The sequence below is a fragment of the Ailuropoda melanoleuca genome, chromosome 2, assembly GCF_002007445.2.
Source record: "Ailuropoda melanoleuca isolate Jingjing chromosome 2, ASM200744v2, whole genome shotgun sequence".
Lineage (NCBI taxonomy): Eukaryota > Metazoa > Chordata > Mammalia > Carnivora > Ursidae > Ailuropoda > Ailuropoda melanoleuca.
This window is the reverse complement of record NC_048219.1, coordinates 88,732,097-88,750,505: the sequence shown is the minus strand read 5'-3', so window position 1 is coordinate 88,750,505 and position 18,409 is coordinate 88,732,097. Positions and strand designations below refer to the sequence as shown.

Here is an 18,409-nt window from a genome sequence, read left to right as displayed (position 1 = left end):
TCAAATAAGAGTCTTGGAAAATTGAGGGTAGGGGATTTTGCGCACTGGGGAGGGGAGGAAGGGAGGGAGGTTTGGGAAAGAGACCTGTCAGGAGGGTCCAAGACCTTTGAGCAGGTCCAGGTCTTGACCGTGGCTTCATGATCCCATTCTTCCGCCCTTCCTTGGGGCTTCATGCTGGAATGCTCTGCAGCACTAGGCAAAGAGGGAAGCGGGCAGGCCCGCAGGCCTCTTTTGTATCCAGCCCTGTCACTCTGAAGGCTGGGGACTTGAGTCTCATATTCCTGATCTCCATTTCTCCCTTGTTCATGGGGGTGAGCTGTCCCTGCACCCACCAGTGGGGATACAGGGAGCTAAGCTTTGCTGTGATTCTGTTGTGGGCCCTTAATGTACATTTCCTCATTTAACCTCCCAACAACTCTGTGAGGCAGGATAGAATTTTACAGACAGGTTAAAAAGGGCTTGGGAGGGTAATTGACTTACCCAGAGTCACAAAGCTACTAAGGGATGGCTGCAGGAAGGAGGCCCAATATGCCAGACTCCAAAGCCCGTGATTCTCTCGTCTAGCAGGCTCAACTACCTGTTCTTTGACCCAAGGCAAAGATCCCAACAAGTACCAAGCAGGTACTGTGTCAGCGATTCTCATCACGCAGAAGGTGGACTGCATAAGCCCTGAGGTCCCTCCGGTTCAGTTCTTAGATTCTTCTCTGTGAACTACTTTGGGGTTGGGTTCAAGGGGCTCACATAGGGGTAGTGTGTGACTTCACAGCATCTGGGCCACTTGCTTTTAGCAGCAACCTGCTACCCCACCCTCATTATGCCCCCCACTTAAAACTTGCTTACGTAACTTCCAGCCCAGCCAGCCTTAGGCCGAGCTGTCCCACCAGGATGCGTGAATCCTTACCACCCACCCCCAGCTCAGCCCCGTACTTTGGCCTTCTCTTAAACTGCCCCAAACTGAGAGTAGTAAAAAGAGAACCAACATGTGAAGTACAATAGAAACATATCTGTGGATATTGTTTCAGGGAAGAAAGTCTCTTAGATTGGCAGATATCAGGGATGGGGCCTTATTCAGAAGGAAGAGAATCCAGCCAGGAGCATCTGAAATCTCAAATATATAGGTGTGTGTGTGCGTGTATGCGTGTGGTCACAGACAAGCAAAAGTGTAAGGATAGCAGGAGTTGGTATCAACACCAGGAATTTTCCCTTGAACTGTCTCACTGTGGCCTCACCACAGTTTCTAGGTCAGGACAGAAAGATGGAAGGTGAATTTTAGACCCAAGAGCATCTCCCAGGGTGACATACTGACTGGTGGGTTCTCCGGGGATGTGGGAGTTGGGAGGCAAAAGGACTCGGAAGTTTCCTCCTCCTGGTATCTTCCCTGATCTCAGGCAGCCCCTCACCAAACACTGAAGAGTACTTATTGTCTCTGCTCATTGCTGTGCCCCTCCCTGCAAGGCTGCCACCAGATTTTCTCCAGAGAAGCAGTAGATATAAGTTGAATGATGAAGAGGGAGACCCAGAGGGGTCTTTTGGGGGAAACAAAACATTTTGGGGGCAGGGATTCTCCAGGTCCTTTTTAAAAATGCTTTTAACCCCAGTATAGTTAGTGTTATATTAGCTTCTGGTGTACGATATAGTGATTCAATAATTCCGTACATCACCCAGTGCTCATCATCTCCACGTACTTTGACGGCAAAACGTAAGACACTCGGAGACAGAAAAAGCAGCTCCGAACTTGTATCTTGTATAAACAGATTTCTTAGGCATCACATGAGCTTCAAATATAGTAAGAAGGGTATAAAGAAGGGCAGCTCTGTTAGCTCCCGAAGTTCACTACCACCTCTTCTGAGCAGGGGAGGCCTGAGCAGTACTAAAATGGGAAAGCGGAAGAAATAAGAAATGAGGACAATAGGACCCCCTAATTCAGACCAAGCAGGATGAAACAGCAGCTTCTTCTAAAATGATCAAGTTACTGTTTCAATGGTAATGGCAGCATAAAGAGAAGGGAAAAGGAAAAGAACTTCTTAAGGCAGAAGAGTGGGGCTCACAGATTAATAGCAGGATTGGGAGAAGTCTTCCATTTATAGAAACGAAAACAGACATTTAGAAAAATATCCTCAGTTGGGGGGCTCCAGGGATGACAGTGTGGCCGGGAAAAGCCCTGGATAATTCCCCCAATGCATCCTCACACCCTGGCCATATTTTGAGAGCTTAGAAACACACAAACGTCAGGCAAGGTATTTTCATTTCCTCAGTTGAGACCCCTCACAGCCCGTTCTGACTTATAGGGTTTCCTTTGTCTTTTCACTCTCCTGCTAAAATGTCAAGACCTTCACGGTCTTGGCTTCTAGAATTTGTGACTGCGGGCATTTCCACTTGTGGCCAAGACATCTCTTCTCCGAGTCTGACAACTTGAGTCGCCCTGAGCCAAGTGTCTGGTCCTTCGAAGATTCCCATTCTCTGGGCCTTCTCTGGGTCTACTTCCCTGAGTGATCGGGCAGCTTCCTCTTGTCCCCCACAAACCGGGTTTCCCTCCAATATACTGCATCTTCTCATCCACTCGATGAGAACGACTCCCAGTTGGGTGTTTCTAATTGAACTTTTGTCCTGAACTCAGTCTGGGTAGTGCCTTCCTCCCTCAGTCTTCCTCACAAGTATCTAGCACCACTATTCGTCTCACACCTCCTATCCAATCCAACTGCAAAGCCTTACTTGTCCTCCCTCTCAAATATATTGTTGACCTACGCACATCTGTCTGTCCATCTCCATGGTCACAAAGTCCGAAGTCACCCTCGTACCACCAGAGCCCTCTGGTAGCCTCATCTGTCTCTGCGGTTCCCTTCCTGCCCTCCTACAACCTGTTCTCCATAGAAGCCTTCTACAAATCCATTCACAGACAGATGCTGAGTCTGTCTTACGCCTTTTTTACCACTGTATTCCCATCACCCTCAACAGTGCCCGGAACATTAAAAGGGGCTCAACAAATAAGTAAAAAGTAACTACTGGATGTCTATATATCTAGATTTCTCACCCATGCCTAAATCATAATAGGTCCAAAGCTAAAACATTTCTATTTTCTAGCCACCTAGACATGAAACCTCAGGAGTCTTTACTCCTGACACATGCATTAATGTTATTAAATCACAAAAGATTTTACTTCCACAATTTTTTTCTCACATCCATGTCCCTTTCAATAATCACTGCCTTCACTTCCCAACTAATCAGAGCAGTGTCCTAATTGAGCCTTCTATATGTATTCTGGAGCACCAAAAAACAAAACTTTTTTTTTTTTTAATGTAGAACACTTTATCCTGGCATTCAAGGCTCTTCAAACATCATCATCCGTCTTATTCCTACACATCCCGATGTTCTAATCAAATAGGGCTACTCATTGTTCATCTGGACAAGTTTGATCCTTCCCCTCCCCCCAAGGCTTTTCATTCCCGATTATAAGTATCAGGCACGTAACAGCTCAATAAGAATTGCGGAAAACGTTGTTGTTGAAATCCTGCTCGTCCTACACGGTTCACCTTAAATGCCACTTTCTTCACGAAGATGTCCTTAGTTGCTTTCATCCAGAGGTCTTCTTTCCCCCTTCTTCCTAGTCCTTATGGCACTTCAACCTTCCACTGCCGCGTATCGTGTCATTCGCAACCCTCTCAGTTCTCCGCTGGGCTGAAAGCGGGAACGAGGCTCTCACTTTGCCTTCATACCTGCTGTGGTATGGAACAGGGCGCCCTGAGTGTGGCAGCGAGCCAATCAATGTTTGTTGACTTCAATTTTTGTAATTCAACTCTGGGATTCCACTTCCTATTTCTCTACAGATTCTTTCCTTGTTAAAAAAAAAAATTATTTCCCCATTATCAGATTTATCAGATTCCAATTATTTAAGGCTGATGGCTGAGTGAATGAAACCCTGAACCAATGTGTCTCCCCAAACTGCCATAAGAAATGTCAAACTAGTTTTTGCTTTTATAGTCTTCAATCAAGGAGCAAAAGCATATGGTCAGGGGTTATAAAAATAAAAAAAGGTTTGGGGCACCTGGGTGGCACAGCGGTTAAGCATCTGCCTTCAGCTCAGGGCGTGATCCTGGTGTTGTGGGATCGAGCCCCACATCAGGCTCCTCTGCTGTGAGCCTGCTTCTTCCTCTCCCACTTCCCCCTGCGTGTTCCCTCTCTCGCTGGCTGTCTCTATCTCTGTCGAATAAATAAATAAAATCTTTAAAAAAAAAAAAAAGTTTACAAAAGTAACAAAAATATCTGACCTAACACAAATGCTGAGCTTTTCAGAGCACAGTCAGCCCATGAATAATGTACAGAGAGAAGCAGGTACTCTTTGGAGTAGGTCATTAGGCCACAGCACCCGAGATTCCTCTGTAAAAACAAAGTACACCCAGGACCACCTTTATTCTCAGGGGTGTGGGCAGGGGAGGGAATATTATTGCCTATTATTATTATTATTACTCATTAGGTTCAGATTCAGATCAGTCTCCCGAGGTATTTGTAAAATCAAATAGTATGTCATGTTGCTGGGGTAGGGGGACAGTGCTAAGATGTGTCCCAAGGGCTCTGCTAGGCTCCATCTGAGTAAGGCTGAGGGACAGGAGTCCTGTGAGTCCTACCATGGATTGGGGGGGGGGGCAGGGGGCTGGCATAATCAACTCCGACCTCTGAAGGAGGAGGAGGCATTTAATGGAGCCACTGGAAACAGAACTTTAGGCGAGGGGCCTTCCAGCTTCTCTATCCCCTGCCCTCAGAAGACTGCCCCACTAGCTACTTGGGAGAACCAGGCAGGTGTTCCTTCCCATTTTCAGACTGACCTTGCTAACTCCAATCTCAAAGGTCCCTCTTCACTTCTTCCCATGCAACCCAAAGGATGTGTAGTTTAGGAAGGCATAGACTAGTTTCATCAATAAATCAATTTATTTAAAAGAATATGTTACAATTAATTACACTAAGTGACATAACCAAACAATTTTAGAGTGGTTAGCTCTAGAACAAGGAATGAAAGAAACACTGTTAGCCATTATGTGTCTGTGTATTTTCTCTTCACATTTCTTAAATCACAAATAAAAAATACAAGATACTGCAGTGAAAATACAATTAGAGTTTCTCAAATAAATTAAAAGTATGCATGGCCTGGGGAAAACTGAAGCCCAGCTCACTGGCTTAAAAAGGGGGCATGATATAAAACTGGTGTCCAATTTAGCAGTTGGCCAAGTGCCTCCAGCCCGCAGCACTCCCCTCTTTGCTCCTGCCCCTCCCTGGAACCCTAAACATTCCCCACACTCAAGATTATTGCTGAGGAGTGAGATGCTGTCCTGGTATGAGTGAGGCCTGGCATGACGTGCTCAGGGTTAGGGGAAAGGAAGGCAGGAGGTGAAACTGGAAGACAGGAGTCGAAGAAGCAAATCCACTGCCTCTCTTCTCTTCTGAGTATCAACCATGTTGTCCTCCCTTCAAAAGGAAGCTAATGGGACACAATCAATCTGGTGAGGGAAGCTAGCAGTATGCTGGGCTCCAACAGCCCAAATGGTCTCTAGACTGAACTGATCAAGCCAAAGAGCACAATGGAGAGAAGGGGGGGCACAGCAGTCCCTCCAGGGCTGGAGACTTCAGGTCAACTAGGATGCAGTCTCCTCAAGGAAAACTGCCTCCTAGGAGCCAGGCCATAAGTTGGCAAATTCTGAGAGGAGAGAGAGGTGTGCCCTCCCGTCAATGCCCTGTACTGCTGCTCCAAGCACTAGGTCTGGAGCTACAAGAGGGGATAACCAAAGCTACTGGCCCGGGTGATGACAGGATGAAACCAGGCAGGCCAGGCCTAGGAGCTGCCCTGAGCACACATCTGGGCTGAGCTTAGGCTGAGGGCGAGGGGAGGGTAGGAAAATGGAAGAGTAAAGTAAAAATATAGAGAGCAGAGAGCCCAAAGCATGGCCCAAGGAAACCCTTCTGCAGGGACAGGTTTCTCAGGGCCTGCATTTTCTCCTGATCTATATAAAACTCTGAGCTTTTACAAAGAGGATAGAAACTGAGTACAGAGGGGAGGACAACAGGAGATCAGGAAGATCCTGATGGCTCTGCTGGGGCAAAGCAGAGGGGAGGGGGAGCCCCTCCATTTCCCAGAAACAAACTGCAAAAGAAGACTGAGCAGAAAGGCTCCCTGGGCAGAACCCAGGACTAAGAAAGAGAGCAGGGATTAGGGACAGGAAGTACAGAGCAAGGGTGGAAAGGAGTGTCACACTAACACTGCTTCATGCAAAAAAGAGCTTGATCCTATGGAACCACAGTGACCCCTGCCCTGGTCCAGGAGGCCGCTGTGGGTGGAAGAGGGGAAGGTTCTGTCCTCCATGGGCTCCCTCCTTCCCCCCCCTTGCTGCAACAGGGTGCTTTGTTAGTGGTACAGCCACAAGTGGGGGCTGTCCCTAAACAGATTATACCCACAGGCCAATACCCATGGGGCCCTCGCCCAGTCTCCAGAGCACCAAGGGAATGAATGCTCTGTCACGAAGGGACCAGAGCAGCATCCACCCAGTCCAAGGGGCCTCCCTGCTACAGGTATCCCCTGTGGGGCGGCGGGGGGGACACATCTCACAACGCGAGGTCAGGATTTGGGATATTACACGGACTCCAGATTTGTTCATTCCTCCCCCACTCTGAGGGAATATGGGCAAACTGCTGCTATGTTTACAGTCTGAGCAAAGCTGGCGCCGAAAGCCTCTTTAGCATCTTGGAGCGGGGAATCAGCATATTTTCTTTCTAGGGTCCTTTGGCTCATTATTAAATTCATTTAAGCCAAAAGTAGTTAATCCTGTATCAAAACTTTCAAACCAGGGATCACTCTCTATAACGTAAAACATTCAGCATCCCTACGTTATTCTCTGATTCCACCTAGATTTGGAGAAGGGGAGGGGAGACAAGTGTCCTGTATGATCCCACACTGTCCTGGGGCAAGCAGTTGCCAGGATAACAGAGTGAGAGAGAAGGAAAAGTGGCCTCATGACGATCTGCAAAAACAAGTCACCAAAAAAGAAACTAAACCACCCCACCACTGCTCAGTAGAGTGACTAAACCAAGTATGGTTGCCTCCCAGTTAGACAAAGCAAAAGACGCCACCCAATGGAGGTTTTTGTTTAGAAGGTAGAGAAGGGAAAAAGAAAAGAAGGCTCACAGAAGTGTTTCAGTTGCATCAGAGCCCAACTTTGAGCTCCCAATACAGTATCTTAGAACCTGGGGTTGAGAGTGTCATCCCACCTGGTCGGCCCGGCCCCTACGTCCTGAGATGCAGCTCTCAGGTCACAAAAGCTCAAAGTGCAAGGTGAGATGAGGAGCTCTTTGAGGGACAAAAAGGTTTTCCTTCAGTCTCCTTTTCATTAAAAGTTGAGATCCAACTCAAATCAACCATATTCCTACTGGTCCTTCCTGGGTCCTAAGCTGGCTTGGATGGGCACTGGTTTGGTTGGCACAGACCACTGACTCATTCCAAGTTTCCCCAAGGCCTTGGGGATATTGTCAGATCCCTCCCCAATACGGCTCTTTAAGGAAGTCACAGAGAATGTAATTGATTATGGGTGGTTACTGGTCAGGAATGGGCAGGGAAAAGCTTAGGTACTTAGGGCATTTCTTCCTTCTTTTCCCATACCTAAGTCCAATCTTTGTGCCTAAAGGTATTGGCTTTAACTCTGGTCCCTAGTACTCTGTCTGCTTCAGAAACAGCAGGGAAATGGCAAATTACAACCACAAAGTATTTCAGGTTCCTGCGGCATCAACCTCCTGAGCTGACCCTCCCCCCTCCATTCTAGGCCAGTGGAGGGAGAGCATTCGAGGGGCCCTCGGGAAGTGAGAAGGAGATGTGGAATGTGGCTAGAAAGCCATGAGTGGAAAGAGAGAGAGATGGACCAGGAAAGTTGTCTTGGAATCAAGGACCACACCAAGTCTTTAGACTCTCCCTGCAGATCTGCAAGCCTTGCTGCCCTTGAGAAACACATTTCTTTCTCCTCCCCAGCAGCCTCTTGGAAGATAAACTATGCTCCTTGCTCCTCAGACTCTATGGCAACCCATGAGCCAGAATCTTCACTCAATACAAAAAAGGGGGGGAAAAACCCAAGCAGGTTGTAAACTTTTCGAGTCCTTCATGAGGAGAGGTATTTTCCTGGTAAAATATTTTTTTTCCTTTTTAAAGTTTGTTTCAAAATAAAGAGAGCAAGAGAGAAGTCATGAATTCTAGTGAAAGGTGTGTAAAAACACAAGCTAAAAAAGGTACTGCCATCAATATGAAATTTAAAAAGAAATATATATATGTATATACGTGCAGCTAATTTGTGTATATATAATTTTTACATACATACATATATATGTCTGAACAGTGCAAATGGATGGAGTTCATAGTTCCAGTTTTAAAAATATAGTACAAGGAGAGTCTGTTGGTATGAGGCCCAGGTGAAAGGACAAAGATACCTTTGGCGCATTGTTGGGCTTATTTTCCTGTCTTAACTCAGCTGACTCCTGGTGCTGACCAATCTGTTGTTCTCTACCAGCTCAATTCCAGAGACATGAAATTCAGAGGGACTATTAATAGTATTTAGTTTAGGGCTTTTGAACATAATGACTTTTTTCCTTTTTCTCTTCTTTTGTGTTAATGGTTACTCTGTCTGACACAGGAGACGAAAGGGGTGAGAGGATGAGGGTGAAGAGGAGGGGGTGAGGAAAGGCTAGGTGGCCACATCCCGCTGCTGTGACCTCGCCATCTGGAAAATGTTCTGAAAGGAAAACAGAGACCAGTTACTGGGAAGCCAGGGGTGTCTGCGTCTCCTCCCACCTGGAAGCCACCCTCAGACAGAAACAGAAATATGTACGGCTAGATGTCTCAATCTGATTGGCCTCCACCTCTGCTATAACTTCCCATCTAGAAGCACAGCCTTTTAGACCCAGAAAGGAGCTTGGATATTTATCTGGTTCAGCCTTCCCATTTTATAGATGAGAGAAGACAAGAAAACTGAGATCTAGGGAGGCTCATTTGCCCAACGTTGCAGGGAGGAAAAAAGCTGGAAAAAAAAATCCTGATTTGATTCTCAGAGCCCAGTATTCTTTCTACTATACCAAGAATATAAATTTCTATAACCCTGACTTTACCTGCTGAACTTCAAAAACATTGTCTTTGAGAATCAGTAGCTAATTATTCAGACTCTTCCAAATTCTGCTCCAGCACTAGCATATACGGACAGCAGTAAAACAGGAGCAGAAACCTTCCCGCACACACGCATTAGTGGTTAGCCCAGACAGGTTCTGTCATGATTCGTCTCGTCAGAACAGCTAAAACTGAGGACGGCTGCCCTTTGGAGTCAGGAACAGGCAGTGATTGTATTAAAAAAACAAAAGCAAAACAAAATAAACCACAGCAGAGGAGGGTCCGTGAAGTCATGGGAGATGGAACAGCCTACAGCCAGGCTACCCAAGAGACCAGGGAAGAAGCAGGGCTGCTTCTGCACAGTCTGTTCAGCATCCAAAGGCTGGAAAATAACCTCCCTAGAATAAACAGTCTCTAACTAATATTCCTATAAAGACTCAGATGGAGGTGAAGGTCCCAGGTATCTGGCCATATCATTTTCAATACACAAAAAGATGAAAAAGTCAATTCAAGATTGTTTAGAATTACCTCTTTTCTCCACTTGAGCTCACAGAACACCCTCTCGAAGCATTCATGCATATAATTAAACTGAAAAATAAAAACAAAGCAACATAGCAACACTGACTTCTCAAGACACACCACAGGGCCATGCCTTTGAACTCCTGCCCTCGGTCACCCCACCTCCCAAACTTGGCTCAGCCTGGAGAAAAACCCTGACAAGCACCACAAAAAAAAAAAAACAAAACAAAAACAAACCAAACCCAGGCCTGGGTTCATCTACTATTCTCTGGCTCCTTCTAGTGGTAGTTGTGAGTCAAGCGGGATGTGAAAGTGCCAATCCTAGCCAGCCCTCCAGGAGAGACAGGAAGATGCCGGGGGCCCTAGGGTTCAAAACGCAACTGCTACCTCTACAGCTCTCCCCATTTATGCATTCAGCTTGAGAACCTCAAACCCAATCTACAGTCCCCAAGACTGTTTCCCTCTCTACCACTCACGTATGGTGTGAAGATTTTAACCCATCGAGGCTTCTTCTCTCCTCGGGCATATTCAAAGCAGAATGCCATTCCTTCTTCATCTGTATCCCATCGCTGCATCTCGTCCCATTCAAACGCTATTACTTGGTTCTAAACAACCGAGAACAAGAGTGTAAGTCTGAGAATGCTGGGGAGTTTAGCTAGGATGGTTCTGAACCAGACAGAAGTGAAATGATTCAAAGAAAAGGCTTTTCAGAAGAGGAAGAGTCCACGTGAGTAGCCAGGAAGGTAAGGACTGGTGTGGACCCAATGCCGATTTACCTGACCCACCCAAAGAGCTCTGATTTCACCTCCCCTCCCAATAGGAACTAAGCCCCAGCATGTGAGTGAGCAACAGTGTCCCTAGCGCTCCCAGTCCCAGCCCCACGCTGAACTGTCACCTCCAGCTGTCCTTCTTCAGTGCAGGCATGCAGTTTAAAGTGCGTGATGCTGATGGCTGTGATGACGTGTCCCTTCCTCCTGGAGTCACAGGCACAGTGGGGGAAGATGATTTCATTGTAGCCCTCACAAGTCCTTAGCATGTTGAGGTACTAAAAAAAAGGGGGGGGGGAGTGAAAACAGTGTTACTGTGGTTCACTGTGGTACTAAACCACCATGAAGGGCTGCTGGTGTGGCACCACAGAAAGAACGAAAGGAATCCTCTCACCCAGCAACCTGAAGACCATGCTCTGGTCTCACACCCAGCCCTAAGAAGAGCCAGGACTTGGAGCCGATCCTTTGTTCCACTTCCAGCTGCTACCTCTGTACTTCCAACCCCACCTCCTTTCTCTACCTCATAAGTACACAAACGGAGCCAGAAGAGGTGCTCTGTCCAGAGGGGAACTCACAATGCCATGAAGCCTGCCTCTCCTTTCACTTGCCTCCGGGATGGGAATCAAACCGATCTGCATGATTAAGGAAAGGGATCTCATGTCTCCTCCCAAATCAGAAGTTATAATAAGGATCTCCGTGAGAAGTAAGCTACCCCAAATGTCATACTCGTAACATGTTTAAGCTGAAAGAGACTGTTAAAGCCAGACCCAGAGTCTCCCACAGGAGACCTGCTTAAGGTCACAGGTGGCACAGTCAAGATTAGAAGCCAGGTTTAATTTCTTGGCCACTGGTCCTTTCTCTATTGCCAACTGTCCCCAAATCAGTGCCACCATCCCCTGGTCTCCAGTACCTATGCCTCCTTAAAAAGCACATGGTCCAAACTGAGTGGCATATACAACCCTCAGAGGTACCGTGGTGTAAGACTGATTCAGAAAGGACTCCAACTCAGTTTTGTCCTTTCCCCTCTACAATGAAGACTGGCCTCTCTTTCACTCAACTCACTATTCTGAGTTGAGAGCAGAGAGTAAAAGATGAGTGGGAAAGAGAAAACAAGAGAAACAGGGAAAAGATGACTTAAAAAACAAAGACGCATGGACTCTGACCCAATTTCCTTTCAGGGACTGACCAGGAAATAAGCAAAGAGCCCTGAGTCCCTGCACACAGGAGAACAGAGCACACTGGGGACATCCAGGGACTGCTGGAAGGAAGACAAAGGCACGGCACGCTAGCTATCTGCACTAGATGGCAGGGAAATGGAACACACTGCAGAGTCACCTTCTGCCTAGGAGAGAAGAGACGAAGGGATGTAGGCACAAAAAGGACCCTGCGCAACTGTAGCTCTGGTATCCAGGAACGGCACCCAAGACCGTCGCTACTGCCCCAGAGACTCTCTGGAAGGACTTAAAGGCCCATGGAAAAAAGTCACACCACATGTGCCCTTCCCTACTTTGTATTTATTTCTGTTTAGGTAAAATAATGGCAACTTCGAAGGGGAAAAATTATAAAATGACACAAAGAACACAGCGACAGGGTCAATTCAAAAGTGCCACAATACCTGATTTGCATCATTTTTCTTTTCTCATTTCTCCTTCATCACCCTACTCCATCCGCCTATCTCATCATCCTTCCTGTACTAGGGATAAAAGTAGATATTGCTTGGCCCTGCCATTAGCACTATGACCAAAAGGCTATCTCTGGCCTCTAAACTTTGGTATATAGGACAGGCAGTGCCATGGAATAAAACTCTTCTGCGGTTATAAGCAGAAACAAAGATTGGGACAGGAAGCAGGACAAAGAGTGGCCACAAGCCTGGGCCCAGACTACCCGAGGCTTGAATCCTGGCTCCGTCACCTTGGGCAAGGTACTTGCACTCCAGCAAATTACTAAATCCCAGGAGCCTTAGTTTCCTCTTCTGTGAAAAGGATAATAGTAATAGCACCTACATCACACAGTTATTTGTGACCATTAAAGTATTTAGCATAGTACTTAGGACATAATTAGGTATTCAATAAATGACAGCTTAAAAAAATAATTTTAAAGACTCCATTATCCTCAGCCAGAGGGGTCAACTATTTCCTCTTTCAGGAATGCCGTGTGAAATGATATATATGGAAATTACTCTTAAAAACTCCAGGGGAAAAAAAGCACATGTGTGAGACAGATGAAACATGAACGGCAGAAAAATGGAACTTTGCTGAAACTGGGTAATGAATACATGGGGGCTAAATGTACTATTCTTCCAACTTCTTCACTTATTTGAAATTTTCTACAATAAGATACTGAAGGAAAAAGAAGAGTGCCCTGTAAGCAGGCCTCCAAGTGCCCAACCCACGGCGTCCTCCTAACATAGTCATGGGCAAGTTTGCATGCTCAATAAGCAGCAAATTCTGCTCAAAGGTGCTGAGAACCTCTGCAAATGCTGGAACGTGTCACGCAGCCTTGGGACTGGTTCTGTTCACGTCCTTTACCAAGAAAGCATTACATGTAACACATTTGCTGAGACTTCTCCTCTTTGAGAGGCACCACTACTGTTTTAAGAATGTTTCTGCCATATTCCTAATAGGGAGCTTTATTTCTTCAAAAGAGAAACACGTAGACAATGGGAGCGATTAGGAAAAGACATCAGATGAGGCATGGAGCTATGCATACCTCGAACTCTCTCTCTGTGACCTTGTGTAAGTTACTCTGCCCGGGGGCTTCCTCTCTGCCATCTGGAAATAAAGGACACTTTGCCCCACTATAGGGAAAAACATGCTTTGAAGTCAGACAGAAATAGGTTCAAATTCTAGTTCCACTTCTGACAAGCTAAGTGATATTAGGTAAGAATCTTCATCTCTCAGACTCCACTTCTCCGCACACCTGCATGGTTGTTAGAAGGAGGAAATGAGAATGTACATATTGTGCCTAGGACAGTACCAGGCACACTACATGTGCCCCTTCTTCTCACCTTTGAATCAAAATGCTGATTTATTCCTACATATTCAAGAATTTAGTCCTTGAAAGCAAAGAACCTCTAGGGGACTTTCTAATAGTGTTAGGTTCTAAAAATAGCCTGAGTGGAAACTAAGGGCACCGGTGGCCTCGGTATGACATGGGAAATGCAACGTTTTCAAAGATTCTCAGGTCAGGTAGTACTTCTCAGCTTTAGGTAAATCTCTACATGCCTAGATTTGCACAAAGCATAAAGATACGAGCTGTCCTCTGTAGTTGGAAAACCAGGGAACTTACAGACTGTTTAAGAATTTTGGAGTATTTTGTCAAGAGTCTACTTGATAGCTGGCAATCTGAATATTCTTATAGAAAAGAGACTAAAACTGAGAAGTTTGTTGAATTGTTGAAGGTCTCACAGTGATGTGGCAACTAACAGCAGTGATTTGACCTAATCTTAGACCTATCAACAATATTTAGTTGCTATCAAGATGCATGGGCTCAGAAGGGTCCATCTGAGTTGGAAGTTTCAATGTACTGAACATGACCACTGGGTAGGCTAATTTCTTTGAACACTAATACTTGAATACATGAAATTATACTTAAATAAAATTCATGCTTTTCAAACTTTGGTGGGATTTTATTTAAAATCTAATTGTAATATTATAGGGCTAGTACACATTTATTTGTGGCACTAGGTTTTCAAGACAACAGAATTCCATAAATGTTTAAGCATATCTTACACTCCATTCCAATGATCCAAGGGGGAAACATCCACTGTACTGAAGGTTTGTTGTTGTTGTTTAAGATTCATTTCTTCATTTGAGAGACAGGGCACACAGGTGAGCTTGGGTGGGGGGGCAGACGGAGAGGGAGTGAGAGTCTGTTTCCTAAACAGAGGGACCTACGCAGGGCTTGATTTCATGACCCTAAGATCACAACCCGAGCTGAAACAAAGAGTTAGATGCTTAACCAGCTGCACAACCCAACTGCCCCTGTACTAGATAGAGCTCTTGAGTGATTACAAGATACAAATTTGAGTCTAAAAGTAATTTTGTAATAGATTACCAAGCTGTTAAATTCAGATCTTATATATTTTGCCATAGGACAACCCAAACCTATTTATATATTTTCAGCACCTTCTACTGTGCCTGGCACACACCTGGTACTCAACAAATATTTGTTGATGAATGCATAAATGGAAGACAGTGTGTACAGAGTACTACATGTGCAAAGAAACAATATGTATTCCATACTGGAATTATTAGAAGCCCTTATGAAATTACTTTGATTTGTTGCCTTTGGCAAAGACAAAGAAGTATTTCAGAGGCTGATGGTCCCTTTAGTATTTGTCCTTTTCACCAAAAAGATGCAAATGTGCTCGTCAGAATCACGCATTGATATACAGAAGACAATGCCATGATCTTAAAGAACAAGTGGAAATCGAGTTTTGTGTTCTTTTTAAGATTTTATTTATTTGAGAGTAAGAGCAGGGGGAGGGTCAGAAGGAGAGGGAGAAGCAGACTCCCCATTGAGTGTGGAGCTCAATAATGCGGGGAGGCTTGACCCCAGGACCCCAAGACCAGGACCTGAGCGGAAATCAGATGCTCAACCGACTGAGCCACCCAGGTGTCCCAAAATCGAGTTTTAAAACACAGTTCCTCACATAGTAAAATTCCCTTTACCAAAATTCTGCCAAGAATTAATTCTGTTTAAAAGATTTTTGTATTGTCTATTTTAGCCCGTTGATATGCAGAACATTGGTAAATGGTTCCCTGATCTCTGGCAGTTTTCTAAGACAAACAGATTTATTACTTTTGTCATATAAGCAATAAAATAACTATCCCAGCTATAAGATTATGGGCTGCGTTCAATGGTTGACTTGTTTGTATTCTTACTCCAACCCAATTAGTTTAGAAAGAGAATATTCCCTCATAAAAAGTGCACACACAGAGGGTACAAAAGAAATTCAGTGACCTATCAGCATCATCACCAATGCAATAACTGTCTTGTGTGAAATCATGAAAAACTGTAATTGGAAAACTTTCAACTATATGTGAATTTGCCAAGGAAGAAATTTTAAAATGCTATGAGTGAAAGTTTATGTAAGTGTTCTTTACAAATTTTACTTTTGACAATTTCCATCCCTGTATTTATGGCAGGTGCAAACTGAAAACTCATTTTAAAACATTTAAGGAATTTTGTAGGCAGCCCCTCTCCAACAGAACTTTCTGTGATGATGAAAATGTTCTGTATCTGGGCTGTCCAACATGGTAGGTACTAGCCATATATAGCTATTAGACACCTGAAATGAGGCTAGTGCACCTGAGGCATCGAATTTTAAATTTTATTTAAATGAGTTGAAAATTAAATGTAAATAGCTACAAGAGGCTAGCAGCTATTGAATCAAACAGCACAGCTCTAAGATACCACACTAACCAAAGGCACCACTGAGCATACATGTTTTAAGCAACTGCAGAGAAGGAAGTCATAAAAACAAATAATTTTGCAATTGCTAAACCACAAATAAAATACTTTTTTTCAAATATTTATTTGAGAGAGAGAAAGAGAGAGCACGCAGGGCAGGGGGAGGGGCAGAGGGAGAGGGAGAAAGAGAATCTCAAGCAGACTCCCCTCTGAGTGCGGAGCCCTGTGCAGGGCTTGATCTCACGACCCTGAGATCACGACCTGAGCCAAAATAAAATAATTTCTAATGTTAAAAATCAAATTTCAACTCTAAAATAATTGATATATACATATTAAATGTTTTGCACATCTTTTGTTTTAGAACTTTTTATCAAAGTAAATACTGTTTGGTTATTGTCAATAATAAAGTTAAATACCCACATGTGGCAAAATATCTTCTTATATGCTAAATGGAGGAACATAATGGGCTTTACATGAAGATCTATATCCCCTCCTTTTTTTTTTAATTAATCAAGCCACTGAACAGTTGTAACATCTTTCAAAAATGGCTAGAACGACAGGTTTAAGAGAGAAGAAGGGGAACATTATAAAGAGATTATGGGAACATAAACCTACCATGACCATTTTCCTTTGTTCATATAGCTTCTGTAATTGGTAGGACTTTTCCTCTGCTTTGATGTAACCTTTTTTCACATCATCAACAGCCTGTCACCACAAACAAGGGCAGGGAAGAGAGGAACATCAAAGTCATTATCAAGCATATTCTTGATAAAAATAAGGAGACACAGCTTCATTTTCAGAAAAATTCTTGTCCATTTAGACCATCATCATCATCACCAGTGAACTCTGCCACAAGGATATATTTACTGGAATAAGTAGTGTTTACCGAGGGCCCAGTATGTGCTCAAGAATTGTTCTAGGCACAAGAGGGATCTTGTTTCTCCTGTTAAGAGATTTAAATTCCAGTTAATTTATACAGGTTGAAGCAATGAGAGAACACTGAAAGACACCATATAATTGTTAAAGGTAACAATGAGATAGCAAAGATGTATGGTTTAGATACTAAGTGATACACAGTAAGAACAGCAGAGTTTTTGGCTAATCATAGTTATCAGGGAAGCCTGGCTGGACCCCAAAGGTTAGGCTGAACAGAAAAAACTACAAACGGAAGTCAGGAAACAGGAATGCATCTGCGCTTAAATACATTTGGGAGACAGATCTGCCTGATTTAAATAAAGAGTACGTGTCAGGGGACAACAAAATATAACGCTGGATGGGTAAGTTAACAGATTATGAAGGATCCCAGAAAACAGGCACAGAAATTTAGACTTAAGGACAGCACTAAGAACTACTGGACCTAAAATAAGCAATAAAAATTTGTGTTATTTTTAAAAGACAGACTGATTTGTATATGAGTGCCAAATGAACCAAGGTACAGAGAGAATGAAATAAGGGAGACTGATGTTATGGTGTTTTAAGCATGAAGTGAAACAAGACTGTAAACTAGGGTGGTAGCAACTGGAAGACAGGAAGTGATAAATCTGAGATGGTACATGGACAAAAATCCCCAACAGCACTTGATACAGGCATGAAGGTACCTAGATATAATAAGCTTATTCTTATTCTCAACTACACCTGGTTCAGCTATATGAAACATGCATCTCCTTCCCAACCTCACTCTACCCCAAGAAAAACTTTAAAAATCGAATAGAAGGGAAAACTCATCTTTGGGAGAGAAAAAAAAAAGGAAGGAAAAGAACAAACAGAATCATTTGTCCAGGGCACTCAGAACCCAACCTCAGTGATCTGCTACAAGGACGACTTTTGCAGGCACCAGGCTGGGGCCACTTGAACCTTTAACGGAAGACAGCTGATTTCTTTAAGGTAAAAATTATTCCCCATAGCCTTTTAAGGGAAAATATTTACATAACACAATGAGTTCAGAGTTGAAGTCAAGAAACTAGTTCAACTTGTGACAGTGATCAGTCACCTAGCAAGGTACGCTTGAGAATGGGTCCAGGCATGGTATGGGGTGGGAATGCGGGAGGGAATGGAGCTAGAATCTCATCATCTATAGTCGGAAATTAAGACATACCAGGTGAATCTGAAAATACAAGTAGGAGCAATATAACCAAGTCATGACAGAGACATGGGAGTAAATATAAAACAAAACAAAATAAACAACAAACCAAAGCTAAAGGGGGTGAAAATGGCTGTCTAAGAGGAGTGAAGATAAAGATAAGTGGAGTAACTAACATTTTTCATAACCTGTGTAGAACTATTTGATGCTTTAAACTCTATGTATGTATAATTTTGATGAAAAGTTTTTTAATAGGTACATAGCCATATGCTCATTTCCTGTTGTTTAAAAAAACAACATCTTTACTTCTTAAACTTATTTATCTTCCGTTAAGTGGGACAGAACATTCTATTTTATTTTATTTTTTAAAAGATTTTATTTTTAAGTTATCTCTACACCCAACATGGGGCTGGAACTCACAACCCAAATATCAAGAGTTGCATATTCTACTGACTGAGCCAACCAGTTGCCCCATGACAGAACATTTTAAACATGTAACTTAAC

General features: G+C 43.9%; 1 protein-coding gene across 2 annotated transcripts in view; it reads right to left on the bottom strand.

Annotated features, from left to right (window-relative positions):
- Positions 1-4,901: 4,901 nt before the first annotated feature.
- SNX27 (sorting nexin 27) overlaps positions 4,902-18,409 on the bottom strand; it is a 63,962-nt gene continuing 50,454 nt past the window's right edge. For both annotated transcript variants that reach the window (XM_034654280.1, XM_034654279.1), the window contains 5 exons: positions 16,441-16,530; positions 10,539-10,688; positions 10,120-10,248; positions 9,653-9,712; positions 4,902-8,756 (listed from right to left, as the gene is read on the bottom strand). In XM_034654280.1, the coding sequence (XP_034510171.1) occupies positions 8,709-8,756; positions 9,653-9,712; positions 10,120-10,248; positions 10,539-10,688; positions 16,441-16,530 (477 nt within the window). In that variant the 3' untranslated portion in view covers positions 4,902-8,708. The remainder of the gene's footprint in view (positions 8,757-9,652; positions 9,713-10,119; positions 10,249-10,538; positions 10,689-16,440; positions 16,531-18,409) is intronic.